Below are 14,604 nucleotides of genomic sequence, written 5' to 3'. Positions count from 1 at the left end.
TTGAATCACTACTAGTATTAATGTAGTATTAATTATTTTTATACATTCCAGCTCTAATGCATGCTGTAGTTTTTGGTAACGTAACAGCAATCATTCAAAGAATGTATTCGAGGAGGTCTCTATATCAGAGCAAGTGGAGAGATTTGAAAGATTTTTTAATACTGCATCAGATACCGAAAGAACTGAAGCAACGTATGCAAGACTACTTTCAAACAATGTGGTCCTTGAATCATGGAATCGATATGCATGAAGTAAATAAATTATATTTTATATTGATTATATTATAATACATATATTAATTTCACCTTATTTTCAGACCCTCAAAGAATTCCCAGAGGAGTTAAGAGGAGATGTTTCAATGCATCTTCATCGCGAGATCCTCCAATTACCGATATTCGAAGCGGCATCTCAAGGATGCTTAAAACTTTTATCGTTACACATAAGAGCTAATTTCTGTGCACCAGGTGAATATCTGGTGCACAAAGGAGATGCTTTATCTTATATTTATTACATTTGCAACGGTTCTATGGAAGTCATGCAGAACGACATGGTTGTTGCAATTTTGGGTAATCATTTATGTCCACGTATGTCATACCAACGCGATAGAATGAATGTTTTATGAATAAACAATCATGGATTTTTTAGGTAAGGGAGATCTAGTTGGCTGTGATATCAGTTCTCATATACAATCGACCATGCACAATATTAATAATGGACAGGACGGAGGTGGCGACAGGGGTAGGAGTAACAATCCGAACGATGTGATTGTCAAATCGAGTAGTGACGTTAAGGTATGTCCATGATATTCAATACCAATACAGTTTGGTATGTAAGTCGCTTAACCATTGTAAATAATAATAATGTTTGATTGTTTAAGCTTAAAAATAAAAAGGTTAATTAAAGAGGACGTTTAAAAATGTACTACGATTTTACACTAATTTTGTTATGTGCCTTTGCATATTCAATTTTCTCAGATAAAAAATCACCAAAATGCTAATCTAACCGGATAATATATATGTATATGTAAAACTAATAAACTTTGAAAATAAATAACACAAATATATAAACATATTTTGCTTAGTGTTAAGAGTAACATCATCGCTCAAATTTTAATTAAATACATTAACGATACTAAACCAATAATATGTTTAATAATTAAAATTCAATAGCACTAAAAATCGTATGGAAAATAAATAATAGATTAGTGACATCTAGCGCAACTTGTGGTTCACTATAATATTATTTTTAAAGTACTTTGTAAAGACTGGTTATAAAGTTTTTTCTAACAGTGTCGATAAAGCAATTTCAATGGAAATATAAATATTTTTTAAATCATTAGTAGGAAAATCGAACGAACAGATTCTGCAATACAAATATATTATTATAACACTGGTTTAAGAATTGAATAAAGAATAAGCTAACCATACAAAAAGATACCCACATACTTATATACATATGTTCATTTTAGCAAATATAGAAAATCATTTGTAATGGTATCGTACCAGTTAGAAAATCAATGAAGAATATAAAAGTTGTATATATTAACTAATAGTTTGATTAATTTTATGGAAAAAGTATTTATCTGAACCGATGTATTAATAAACTGTTATTTTAAAGTAGCATATATTATTTTAATAAATATAACACAACTATCATTGAAAAATCAATATTTTTACAAATGGATATAAATCTAAGTCACTAAATATTAATACATAAAATTGCTCAATAAACTATTATTAAAATATAAATTTATTATGTTACTCATGAATCTGTGTGTTTCCTATACTGATTTATAACGGAATAGCGTAGTCCGTAACGTCTCAGACTAGTAACTTGAGTTGTGGGTTCTAGCCCCGGCAGCGGCACTTGAATTTTTATTTATAAAAAATGCGCTATTATAAAAAAAACCGACCCCAGCTACAGTGACATCTATTGGTTATAAATAATATTATAAATAATAATTTATAATTATTAATTAATATAGATGTCACCGATTCTCAGACTTTCAGTCTGGTAATTAATACTTGTAGGTATTCATTATATCTAATTGACTTACTCAGATGGTACAGATTTACCCCATTTTAACGCATTGGGCTTACGCCTGTCAGATTATAACAGAAAATTTAATAAAAAATATTAAAACATGTTAATATTCTAAATACATATTGTTTCAATAAAATTATTTTACAGGCTCTAACATATTGTGATTTGAAATGTATTCATATGGCCGGACTTGCTGATGTGCTACGGTTATATCCAGAATATCAACAGGAATTTCTTAATGATATACAACACGATTTAACATACAATTTGCGTGAAGGATACGAAGCCGAGGTAAGTTTTTTAAAATAATATTTAATCATTTATCAAAATAGGCTGCTTACATAATCATACATACGTCATGCTTAAAAAAAGATATAGGATAATATTTTGTAAAGCATTAGCACTTCATTGCAATTTATAGCAAGAATCCGAGGGAAACGGAATACCCTCGTTAACGTTGCCATCCATATCGGAGGACGATGAAAATGCACCAGATGAATCTACTCCGCTTTCACCCGCTAAGAAATCTCCACTGCACCAAGCTCCAAATAGTCCAAGACATCCAAAGCTTACATCTAGGTAAATTTATTATCAGATCAAACATTTATAATTTTCATTAAGCTTAAAGTAATGTATAGATAAAATTGTCATGGTGAGATTTATTATCTTTAGGCTACATATTTAGAATGCTAGAATAAAATGTGTGTATCATATTGATTTTCCACTAATTAATGATACCTGTTTCTTGCTTTACAGAATCAATTATAATATATTTCAAATATGTGTAATACAATTGTTTTTTTATGTTGAAGATGTCAATTTTAGTTTAAAAGGAAGTAAATAGTGATCTTCCTCATACAGAAAAAAAATATTTAATACATTTGGTCAATGATACATAAAAAATTGTATCGATAATAACAATCTCAGCTTATCTATCAGTTGAAGGAGTATTTTGCATATTTTTCATGAAGATTAACTTTATGCATAAGATGAAACATATAAGCCACATGAATTCAGAAGATTGATTTATTCTACTCGAGTGATCATTGAAATAAAAATTTAGTGAAACACATATCAGCTCTGGAGATTAAAATATTTAATGTGTTTATTTGACTCATCGTTGTATATAAATTGTATTCAATTAAAATACAAGAATTACATTACTTAAAAATACTAAATATAATTAGGCTATTCACATTTTTTCAGTATTTTTTATGCACAACCTATATATAACAATAAAAAACATTCAACACCTTGTGTTAATAGGTTTATTGGCAAAATTTTAGGGTAGAAGAATTGCGAGGTAGAAATAGACCCTCAATTGGATCGAGCCTGACCACACATAGGGAATTGCGAGAGAAAGTTGAGCGACAGAGATCCGTTGTAGTTCCAATGCCCAGAGATGACTCTCTGGAAGGTTTAAATTTAGAAGTACATAATACAAGATCATCGGTTGAACGATTAGATACACAGGTTTCAAGTTTGCATCATGATGTAGCAACTCTCAGTATGGAGGTAAATAACTTATGCCTACAATTACATATTAACTTAAAATTTATATAAATTATGTTTTATTTATAGGTAAGAAATGCAATTCAGGCACTGCAAGAAATGACAACTCCCATGCATTGGCCCACAGCTCATTCCAATCCCAATTTACAATGGACGCCAAGTGCTGGAATATCAGCAGTCAATACAACTTTAACTCGCAGTTCGTCTCATCCTCCAGAAATATTCAATTGGGAAGACGAGCGTGCAGGAAATCAAGATATCCGATGCCTAAAGTCTAATAGATCAACGCAAACAGATTTTGATGACTTGTATATTTTACCAGTAATAACGCAATATATAGCAGAAAATCCAGCAACGGTGATGTTAATGTTAGGTTTAGATCCCAACGATTTTGCGTCACCGATGCATGAAAATCAACTGTGTAGCATTATGGAGTTGGACATTAACAACGACAAGCCGTTGAGTACCATTCAAGAAACCTCTAGTACGCAAATATCTTTGGAAGATGTTTCAAATAGCATATCACCCTCTCAAAAGTCTAGCTCTGAAAAATTGGAGGTAGATGTAGTTAAACGGAGAACGGATTTCAAAAGAGAAAATGGAAAAGAAAAAAGAAACAGTTATAGGAAGCATAGATTTTCAGCCGGAGATTTAGATGCGGAAAGTGAAAAACTACTTCCAATTAGCTCTATTCCTGCAACGCGTAGTTTAAAATTCCATCCTTCCGAAAGCTTGAGGGACTGAATTTTATTTGATTTGGAAAAATGTGACTAAAAAGACTTAATATTGTAATTGGTTGTTTATGATATAAAATTAGATTTTCTTGACTTGTGTATATATGTATCTAAATTTCATAATAAGCTATAGATATTTCCCTGTGTTCAGTAAAAGGAATACGTCAATGTTAATTATTTCAAACGAATACATTTCATTCATACATATACATATAATAAGTTAAATAACAATTTCAATTATTGTATAAATATATTTCAATAAATAGTAATTTGTCAATATGCTGTAAAATCAATAAAATGATGGATGTATAATAATCGCTGGTCGATGAAAGCATATCAATGTGATGTTAAGTGTAGTGCCTCGAATGGATGCCTCTTAAACTGGTATAAATGTCTATGTAAAGAGGAGTTAATAAATAATATAAAGAGAACAATCACTTTTTTTTCGATTGTATTATAAATAAACAATTAATAACTTATTAAAAAATAGAACTATTAATGTTGTTTTGTGTTTTATTTTGTAGTCACAATGTAAGAACAATAACTACATTTTATAATGACAAAGATGCTGTAATACTGAATATAGATTATAATAGAAATACATAGGTATCTCTATTCTAAAATATGTACATAAAAGAAAAATTAAAATTTTTCTTGTCTGTACTTTTTAAAAAATAATCTTATTAAGTACAGATATTTTCTTGCTTTCTACTTTTAAAATGACATACGACTTCTCTGAATTGTTTTTTATAATCGACTCAATAATATTTTATTGAAAATAAACTTTTCGAAGCATTCACAACCACAGGATTTTTCAACGAGATGCAAAATATCAATATAAAATTTTTACCTTTGGTGAGCTTCAATGAGATGCACCAATTTATAACAATAATTTGTGGCTACTTATCTATTCAAGATGCAATTTTCTTTGCAACATGATTAACAAATGTTAGCCCATTGCGTTACAACGGGGTAAACACAATCAATAACTACTAATTTATTAGTGATACAGTAGTCTGAACCAGTGATATCCATAATATTTTAATAATTAAAAACTATATTACAGCTATAGGTTAATAATAATCAATAGATGTCACTATTCTTGACCTAGATAGATTTTATTTTAATTATTTTTCACGATATCAAGAAAATCTAGGAAAACCCAATCTGTGGTGATTGCTCGGATTTATAATTATATAATAATCACTAATTCCTCACAAATATTTTAGAGAAATATATATTGACATATATATTTTAAATTAAGGATTTCTCTTTTTGTACAAAAGGTATATAACGTTTTTTCTTTATTTTGATTTAAAGTATAATGGCAAAAAATTAAACTTTTTTATGATGTATAAAACAAATAATAAAATATGAAGAATTAAAAAATTGCTAAAAATGTTTTTTTATTATTATTCGCTATTTTAAAATTATAATGGATATATATTTTTAAATAGTTCACATATTTAACATAATAAATGTATAATAAATTTTTATCTAAACCATGGACACTTTTTATGGTGTTAAGACTAATGTCAAAAGCAAATATTTTCTAACCTGTCAAATGTGACAGTAAGACTGAAAAGCAACTACTTGATAAGTTTTAAAATGTTATAATTTTTCGCAATGTCAAATTATAAAAGCATATTACAAGATCAGAAAATACAGCACAAGTAAATTCATAGATAATCAGTTATATATAATAATTTATTAAAATATAGAACAAATTTATGTTCATTTATAGGGTTAGTTCCGTTTTAAATAATGATATGTCATTATGCGGTAAAGCAAATATGTTCGATGGTCAAGATGAAACGTGTTGGTGTTCTGAAAACGGATCACCGCAATGGGTCGCTTTGCATTTTAAAACACCTAAGATGTTTAATGTCTTTCAAATACAGTTCCAGGTAAATCCATTCTAATATGTATTATATTGTATTGAATAAATGTTTTATATTAAATGAATATATTGCTTTAATATTTATATTTTGCTTATTATACCAAGGGTGGCTTTGTCGGCAAGGACTGTGAAATTATAATGTTAAAAGAAGACGAAAAAATGATGGAAAATTTTTATCCTGAAGATAATAATACATTACAAACTTTCAATGTCAAAGAACCGGTCGTTACAAAGCAGGTTACACTGAAGTTTAATTCAAGTACTGACTTTTTCGGTAGGATTGTAATATATAATTTGGATTTTTGTATTGATGACAAATAAATAATATTTTTGTAAAATGGTTTTTGTTGTTTATGTTACGAATGAAAGCTTAATTTATTAAATAACTTTATTGAGTGTAAAACTATATAACAGCAATAATAATAATTTATAATATTATAAATAAAATATTTAGGGACATCTATTGCTTAAATATAAAACATATTTAAAAATGGTGAATTTATTTAAATAAGTTTTAGATAATTTCAATAGATGTCACAGCAACAATTAAAATAAATTTTATGATTTTTTAATTAAAATTATTAAAGTTTTAACATAACAATGTAATAAATGTTATATGTTATACAAATCCAATATATTATATTATATTATATAAAGAGATACAATATAGAATATTTATATTTAATTATATTATATTATTTGCGAATATATGATAGTGAGAGGGATCATTCCAACTTACCTGAATCACCGTTTCGCGCTTGAATAACTTACTTTACTAATTTGCGAATAATTCATGGACCAGCAGACAACGAAACTCACCGGAGCGCATAATGGCGGATTACAACAGTTGCTGCCTTTATACAGAGAAGAGGAGATCGGCTCTAATTTTGAAGATCGTTCATCTCCATTCGTTCCTGCTTCGGACACTTGCGAATAACTCCGTGAAGACCACAAAGGCCAACTCGCTTTGAAAATCATCTTCTTAGTCCAAAAAGTGTAATGCGATCAATGCGATTCGCTGAAGCCCTAATAAACGAAGGAAAGCCGGTGTTTGTTGCTTGTTCGAATCGAAAATTATAATTTAGTTAATTACGGTGTAAGTTTATTAGTTTATATACATTCAATAATTTAAATGCGCGTTTAAATTACGCCTTTGTGGATTAAATAATATTTTTTGGTGTTGCTTGAAAAGTTTATAAAATACAAATATATTAACTTTATACTATGGGATAATTAATATACTAATACATATTGTATTTAATTAAGCAGAATTTCAGTAATCTTATGAATTTATTTTTTCTTTTCTATTAATAAAAACATATTATTTTAATATATTTCTAAATTTGATTTATTGTAAATTAATATAATAAAATATAATACAAATTAATTAAAGTGTACGAAATAAAAAAACGCGATAAAAATATTTTATATTAATTTATGAAATATATTGGGAGCGTCTGAATCGATACAAAAAAAATCCACAAAAGCCAAAAAGTGTTAAAATAAATGATTAAAACATAATTATACAAAAAAGAAATAAAATAAATCAAAGAAAATCATTGATTTTTTTCTCTATATAATTTACTGTAAATGCAATATAAAATATTAATAAATAAATAACAACAGAAAAAACGTAAGAATAACTCACTCCCAGATGTATACTAACAAAACAAATGTGTATAAATTAACTCGCCACTCAAAGGGTTAATATGCAAATTTAATGTCTGTTCTACTTGTATTTGTAAGATAAAATTAACAATATATAAAATGAAAAAGTTTCAAGCGCATCTTCAATAATAACTTAATACGGTAAAATTTCATTTTTTTCGAAAGTTCCATATTAAAAACCCTTTCAAATGTTTCATACGTTCGCTTTGTCTTTATTGGAACATTTCAATCCGGCATTCCATAAAAAGAGAAACATTGCTAAATCCCCGTCACGGTTCGGTCGGACGTGACGTATGCAAAAATTTCACTGTGGTGTCGGCTCGTTTTCTGCATGTCAAATTTAATCTTCGGCCGAGAAATGTTTTATTGCCAGTAATAACAGCCGGTCGGCCCTCGAACCCTCCAATCTCGTCATAAATCTCGACCACAACAAATTATCCAGTCGAGCGATACTGCTCGAACTTAACCCTTTCGCTGCCGCCGTGTCGCACCACGTGTGGAAAAAGTACTAACCACGACTTAAATGTATCAGGTTACCTTTCGTTTTGGAAGGAAAGAGGGTTGATATGTTTATTGCCCGACATAATTAATCTAAAGGCACGAGGGAATTTATCTGCGCTGCATTTGCATACGCGAGCACGGGCGAATGTGTAATCGGCTCGTGTAGTCGCTTGTTAATCGACAAAGGTACGGTCGAAACAAAGGTTGGTCCTTGTAGCGAATGGAGTGACGTTAAATAAATTTTAATGTAGAGAAGAAGTAATTATTTCCAGTGTCCATCTGAATGAACGAATGTACACAAAGAGTATATCGATGGCATCGAGTGTAAATTGGAAAGTTCCACTCTTGAGTGATAATAAGTTAACAATGCCACCTTGATCCAATACATGCATTAAAAAAAATCAAAATCATTAAATCAGGAAAAAATATTCAGCATAATCTTTTCGAATTACTTCGGTTTTTCTAATGAAACCTTTACCATCTTAAAAGCAAGGTATAAGCAGCAATACGTAGTTCTTTAAATTCTAAAGTCAGCTAGTGTTAAATACAGTTGGTGTGTACCACTCATTTATATGATATGAAAATGCAGTTATGGATTCTGTGGTGTGCTGATCCATGACGAAACTCATCAATTGAGACGATTTTATTCACTATTATATCAGTGTTTTATGTTTCTTTGTGGTGCACTTGAATAATACAATAATACATTTTTAACAGTCCTTAAGCAGGCAGGCAGCACTCTTTCAATAGTTGCATAAGGCTCAGGAGTTTCGGCCCATTAGCAATTACGACTTTACCTAGTAGGGTTCGCTTCAGTATACTGTGTGAATACCTCCTACCTAGGCCATTGCGATTAATAGCTGCAGTCAGTTAAACTATTGATGGTCCCCAGCATCACTAATTAATTTAAGAAAACGGATAAGATATACCAGACTCTAAAACAAGATTAACAAAAATTGCAAAATTAAGGAATCGTTCGTATATATTATTCATAAGAGAATTATTTAGTCAACATTGAAAAAAGGATAAGAGTGAAAAATAGAACAGAATAAGTCTCTTAAGATGTCCGTTATTTTGGTGACCATATTTCCCAGGACTCAAAATGGGACGCTCCGCAAAAAGAACCACCCCTCTCCCCTCATAGACACGTAGCTAGGGTACTTGGCGTCCAGGGAAAAACTATCCAAATGGCGTCCCCTCCCCGTTTTAAATATATTTCATTACTAGGCTACTTTTATTTCATTGAAAAGAAATTTTAATGAAATAAGAGTATCCAATATTACAGACAGTTTTCACAATTCGTTATTGTGGTCTGTAAAAAAATAATAGCATTAGAGATTTTAAAATATATTATTATATAAAAATCAACTTACAAAAAATTACATAGGTAATTTTACTAAGAGAAAAATGAACATTAGAAACAGAAAAAAATATTTCGGGATTTAAACCCTGCGGAGTGTGACTTCGTAGTCAGTAAGACACAGGTGGAAACTATTAAGAATTTTATGAAATTAAATTACATATTATGACAGATTATGAATGGCGAGATTGTTTTTTCCAACAGTGGTGGAGATGCTGGCGAAAGGATGATGTCAGTGAAAGATCCTTAGAGGTCTTGTAGGTGGCGTGGCAGCGATAGTATGGCGGAAGATCCCTCTCTGATGCGGTGCTCAAATGGTGTAGTCCTCTCAGGTTGTGAGGGGCCATGACAGTATGTTGACCGCGGGCGGGCGGGCGTCTACTCTAGAAACTTACGCAAATATCAATTATATATTTTTTATTGTATATCAAGAATATTTTTCCGTAGCATTTTTTGGATTTTTAACAAAAAGATTTTGTCGTATAATAATAGCTTTCTTTATTCAAACATCTTTACTTTATTACATTTCAGCTTAAAATTATTATATGGTAAGTAAACGCAAAGGTCAACTATAATTAGCTAAAAATATTATTTCTATACTAACAATATTTCTCCAATGAAGTAATTTCTCAATTGAAGTAATCAAGGTTTTGTCTTAAAATTAAGATAGCTTTCATAATTTTAACACTTATATTAGATTTTTAATTTAACCACATACTGTTCAAAACTTTCAACAGGTGCTGTACTTATATATAATATTTTTCTGATATTTCAGAAAATATTTTGACCCATTTTTCTGATATATGAACATTTTCTTTATCCCATGTGTCTAATTGCCTTTCTACTATAGATTTTATTAGACACCACTGGTCGAATAAACGATTTTCGTCTATTTTTATTCCTGTAATGAAATCCTCGTTTAAGATCTACTGTATTTCTTACCATTCGGGTGTCTTCCTTAGAAGCGCTCACTTGAACCACTCAGTATTTAATTAAATTTTCACTTAATAATATATTTGAAGCTGGCTTGATAAAAATCTTGTATTGATTAAAAAAATCTATTTCAGTAATTTCGTTCGAATCCACTTAAATTTTGAGTTGATTTTTAACGTCGCTTGTGATAAACAATTCGTTTTTTATGGCCTCTTAAGTTTTTAACAAGATTTTCAACATTTATGGAAACTTTTGTCGCTGAAATATATTTTTTTCAATAAAAAATTATCTCTCGTAAATGATAACCACAATTTTAGACATGGATTTTCAAATAATATCTCATGAAAAAAAAAGTAAAAACAAAGTCCGTGAAACATGATTAAAATTATTGTATGTCAATTGATGGAACCAATGATAAAAATCTAGTATTTCCGTGGTTTAATATTTAATGGTAATCGTTTCTTCGATGTCATAAAATCCCTTTAATTTTTAAACTCGTACTGTATATAGTATATAAGTATGTGTATACTTTCATTACAAAACACTATATCGAATGGTAAATAGTCAACAGCATATTGAAGGCAATTGTGTATAAAATGTTCTCCACAACCAATATCAATAATGTGTCTCTTAAATTCAGTTTGAAGTTTTCGCCATAAAAACGATCATCGTATTTTGTTAATATTGGTATAAGATACTTTAAATATAAAATAATATTCAAAGATCTGTAGTGGTATTTATTCATTGGCACATATTATATTATAAGTGTGAGAAAGATATGATATGATTTTAATGATCTGGAGTGAAATATATCTTTGATCACATTGCCAAAATAAGCAATAGCGTGCATTGAATACTGATCATTGATTATGATGGCCAATTAAGAGTTATTTAAACTGAAAATATTTTTGATTTAATTTTTTACATCAATCGATCCAATAAACAGTGCATTTATCTCATTAAGCTTTTTGCGTTCATTTCGATATCGAAAGCTTCCGCGACGAAAGCCCACACACGTTCCGTCACACGCTCAACTTCCAGATCGTTATCGATCACAATTTTTGAGCATCGTTAAACAAATATCGAATAATTAAAATTGCAACATGCGTTTCGACACTGTTGTATTTTTTTTAAAACCAACTTTCGAATCGTGGAACAGCGTGCCGCGAAAGCTCTACCAAAAAAAGCTCGTCTCTCAAGACAAGCTACATACGATACGAATACGTGTGGTGCCCAGCGAATGGGTTTAAAAGGCCAAAGAGTGAGTTATCAGAAGCCGTAAAGATTCATCGGCCATTATCATTAACCGGAGAGCATTTTAAACGTCTCTCGCCTCCGCTTAATGACGGCCATGTTTGGCGAGGCCCATAAACTTTCCGGTGGTCCGTTAACACATACGAGACTTTTTCCATTTGAATACAGGAATGCCGTCAATGAATTGCCAAAACGCTCGATGGTTCCCAAAAAGCGTATATCGACGCATTTTTAACGGTTGAAAATGGTTAAAAAACGCAGAACTACCCGGGCGGTTGAGAGGCTGTCCTCGTAAATGTAATAACACGTGTGCGAATGAGGAAATTGTTAAATTGTTTCAGGAGTTTCTCTGTGACCAAAATTGAGAAACGGTGATTTTTGAACTTCTCTCCAATGACGATCGACAAGTGGGTGTTTGTATCGCAAAATTATCTTGATTGAATCAGGATTGTTTTTTTTTTATATTATTTATATGTAAATTCGTGACGTGAAAGTTGGAACGTGAATGTGATTTATTTTAATTGATGCAGTAAAAAATATTAATACTTTTCTAAATATATTACATACAATATATGTATATCAAGTCTAGAATCAATAACAGACTTGTTATTTATAATTTGGGTTATAAATATTTATTAATTTTATTTATATATTTTTATAAAAAATCTTTTCTAGTTTTCATTCCTACTATAAAGTTTTTCTGGCGTAGAAGAAAAAGGGAAAACTATTACGTTAATGTCATTTAAAAAATTGAAAATAATAAAGCAAATTGAATTTTCTTTGAAGTTTTATCTACTGTCTGATATTTGAGAATTTTACATAGCGTTTCAAAGAATATCCATGTATGTACAAGTTTGGTTCACTTAAGCGTTCTACTTGCAAAATAATTCCGCAAAACAAGCATAAATCATTTTGCAGAAAACCAGCAGGAAGCGAGCGATAAACATTGTTTTCCCACAGCGGCCGGCCCAGGAAGCAGCACTAGCACAAGCTTTTCCGCTGCGCCAGGTGTCGCCAACCTTTTAACGCCGTTCCGCTTAAATTTATTGCAGCGACTAAATATAAATTACTCTGCTCAACAACACGCATTAATACCCCGCACTTTAGATTTATTACACGCAAAACATTAGGAATAAATCATTATTATAATTTATTTTAAAATAATGAAAAAATAGTACTTTTATATATGTAATAATATAATTTATTAAAAACATTATAATATTTGTGAAAAATACGAACTAAAATGTTATAAGCCATTTGTTTTTTCTGTATTGAAAATCTCATAACTCTTGTTGCTTTATCGCTTTGAACCAATTCGACAAGTTGGATAAAAATCATAGCACGTATTACTGTGTGAACCGGTGCATTGTCACGGTGAAGCAAGAGGTGTTGTTATGTTGACTTAATTACACCCGTTCTTATTTAAATTTGACTAAATAAATTAACTATATTACTCATGCATTTATTTTTTTGTTATTAAGTGCAATATCTACTCGTCATAAATCAGATGACTTTGACTCATATGCTGGACTTGTTTATATATAATAAATGGGTACTGTTTGTGCCAGGAGCGTGCCAAATGAGATATAATTCTCATTTGTCTAAGCCAGGGGTCGGCAACCTGCGGCTCGCGAGCCGCATGCGGCTCTTTTGACGTCAATATGTGGCTCTCCAGTTCCATGCGCAAATATTAATAATTATTTTATTTTCAAAATTCATAAAAAATATTATACTGCAAAAAAAACTTTAAACAGGATAAAAACACTCAACAGAGAACAGTGAGAATAGGTGGAGTAGAGAGTATACGGACAGCTGACATTTTTGAAATGTGGCAACACTATTCTGTTTGTTTAGTTATTGGTGCATATGAATGGTGTTATATGAATAAATATTATTTCATATTTAAAGCTATTATTTTAAATTAAAAATCAAATTTATATACCTAATCTTAATCAAATACCATAATATTAAAATAAAAATGTTAGTGGCTCTTAAAAAACTGAAAATTTTTGTAAATTATAACTTTTGGCTCTTCCGTCTCAAAATGTTACCGACCCCTGGTCTAAGCTATTGAATATATTTATTGAATAGCTTACAATACATTAAATATATTCACAAAACGTCTCAAATCACAATAATATTTTTTTTATGTTTGTTACTTTTACTCTTAAAAGTTTACAACTTATATTTAATCAATATTACGTATGTATTTAAAACAACATACTGCTTGTTTTTATAAAATACAAAATCATTTAAGCCGTTTGTATATAGGAAAAAGTTATCACATTTTAATTAAATTGTGTACGTAGAATATACAGAGAATGAGGCCATGCCATGGGAAAACAATGATTCCGGGCCGCATCATAAGATTCCCTATCGAGCTCGACGGTTTACCGTTACATTCTAATTAGAATCCACTACTATTTGCCTCTCAGCCATACACCGTGGGGGTGTTACCCTGCGCTTCTAAAGAAATATTTACCATTTTATTTTTATTATATAATAATGCTCTTTTCTTATATTAAATATAAATATTTTATTGCTTTTGGAAACAAAAATAGTAGGAATACCTTTAATAATGACTATAATAAATATATTTATTTAAAATATCGTTAAAATTCTGCACAAGAGTAGTGAAATTATGGTACGAAGTTAGTGGTATTGTAGGTTAATCAAATTTATTCATTTAACAATCCAGA

At 29.9% G+C, this 14,604-nt stretch overlaps 2 protein-coding genes and 1 long non-coding RNA gene across 9 annotated transcripts in view; 2 read left to right on the top strand and 1 right to left on the bottom strand.

Moving 5' to 3' along the window:
* The window catches only part of Elk (Eag-like K[+] channel), a 120,567-nt gene extending 115,776 nt beyond the window's left edge, over positions 1–4,791 (top strand). For 3 of the 6 annotated variants that reach the window (XM_088204504.1, XM_088204508.1, XM_088204506.1), the window contains exons 10-16: positions 52–251; positions 317–566; positions 646–791; positions 2,191–2,334; positions 2,465–2,622; positions 3,330–3,558; positions 3,625–4,791. In XM_088204504.1, the coding sequence (XP_088060630.1) occupies positions 52–251; positions 317–566; positions 646–791; positions 2,191–2,334; positions 2,465–2,622; positions 3,330–3,558; positions 3,625–4,299 (1,802 nt within the window). In that variant the 3' untranslated portion in view covers positions 4,300–4,791. Of the gene's footprint in view, positions 1–51; positions 252–316; positions 585–645; positions 792–2,190; positions 2,335–2,464; positions 2,623–3,329; positions 3,559–3,624 lie in introns of all 6 variants that reach the window. The other 3 variants (XM_088204507.1, XM_088204505.1, XM_088204503.1) reach the window with 1 other exon arrangement.
* The window catches only part of LOC148226434 (uncharacterized), a 236,011-nt gene that overhangs the window by 36,096 nt on the left and 185,311 nt on the right, over positions 1–14,604 (bottom strand). The gene's annotated exons all lie outside the window — the stretch shown is intronic.
* LOC148226435 (nuclear receptor 2C2-associated protein) lies at positions 5,824–6,530 on the top strand. The gene is made up of 3 exons (XM_088204084.1): positions 5,824–5,962; positions 6,034–6,196; positions 6,295–6,530. The coding sequence occupies exons 1-3, from the start codon at positions 5,916–5,918 to the stop codon at positions 6,508–6,510; spliced, it is 426 nt and encodes a 141-aa protein (XP_088060210.1). The 5' UTR covers positions 5,824–5,915; the 3' UTR covers positions 6,511–6,530.

Source organism: Plectrocnemia conspersa, unplaced genomic scaffold (genome assembly GCF_051122295.1).
Source record: "Plectrocnemia conspersa isolate PC_06_02 unplaced genomic scaffold, ASM5112229v1 ptg000014l, whole genome shotgun sequence".
Lineage (NCBI taxonomy): Eukaryota > Metazoa > Arthropoda > Insecta > Trichoptera > Polycentropodidae > Plectrocnemia > Plectrocnemia conspersa.
Note: the sequence above shows the minus strand (reverse complement) of the source record. Positions and strands in the feature narration are given on the sequence as shown.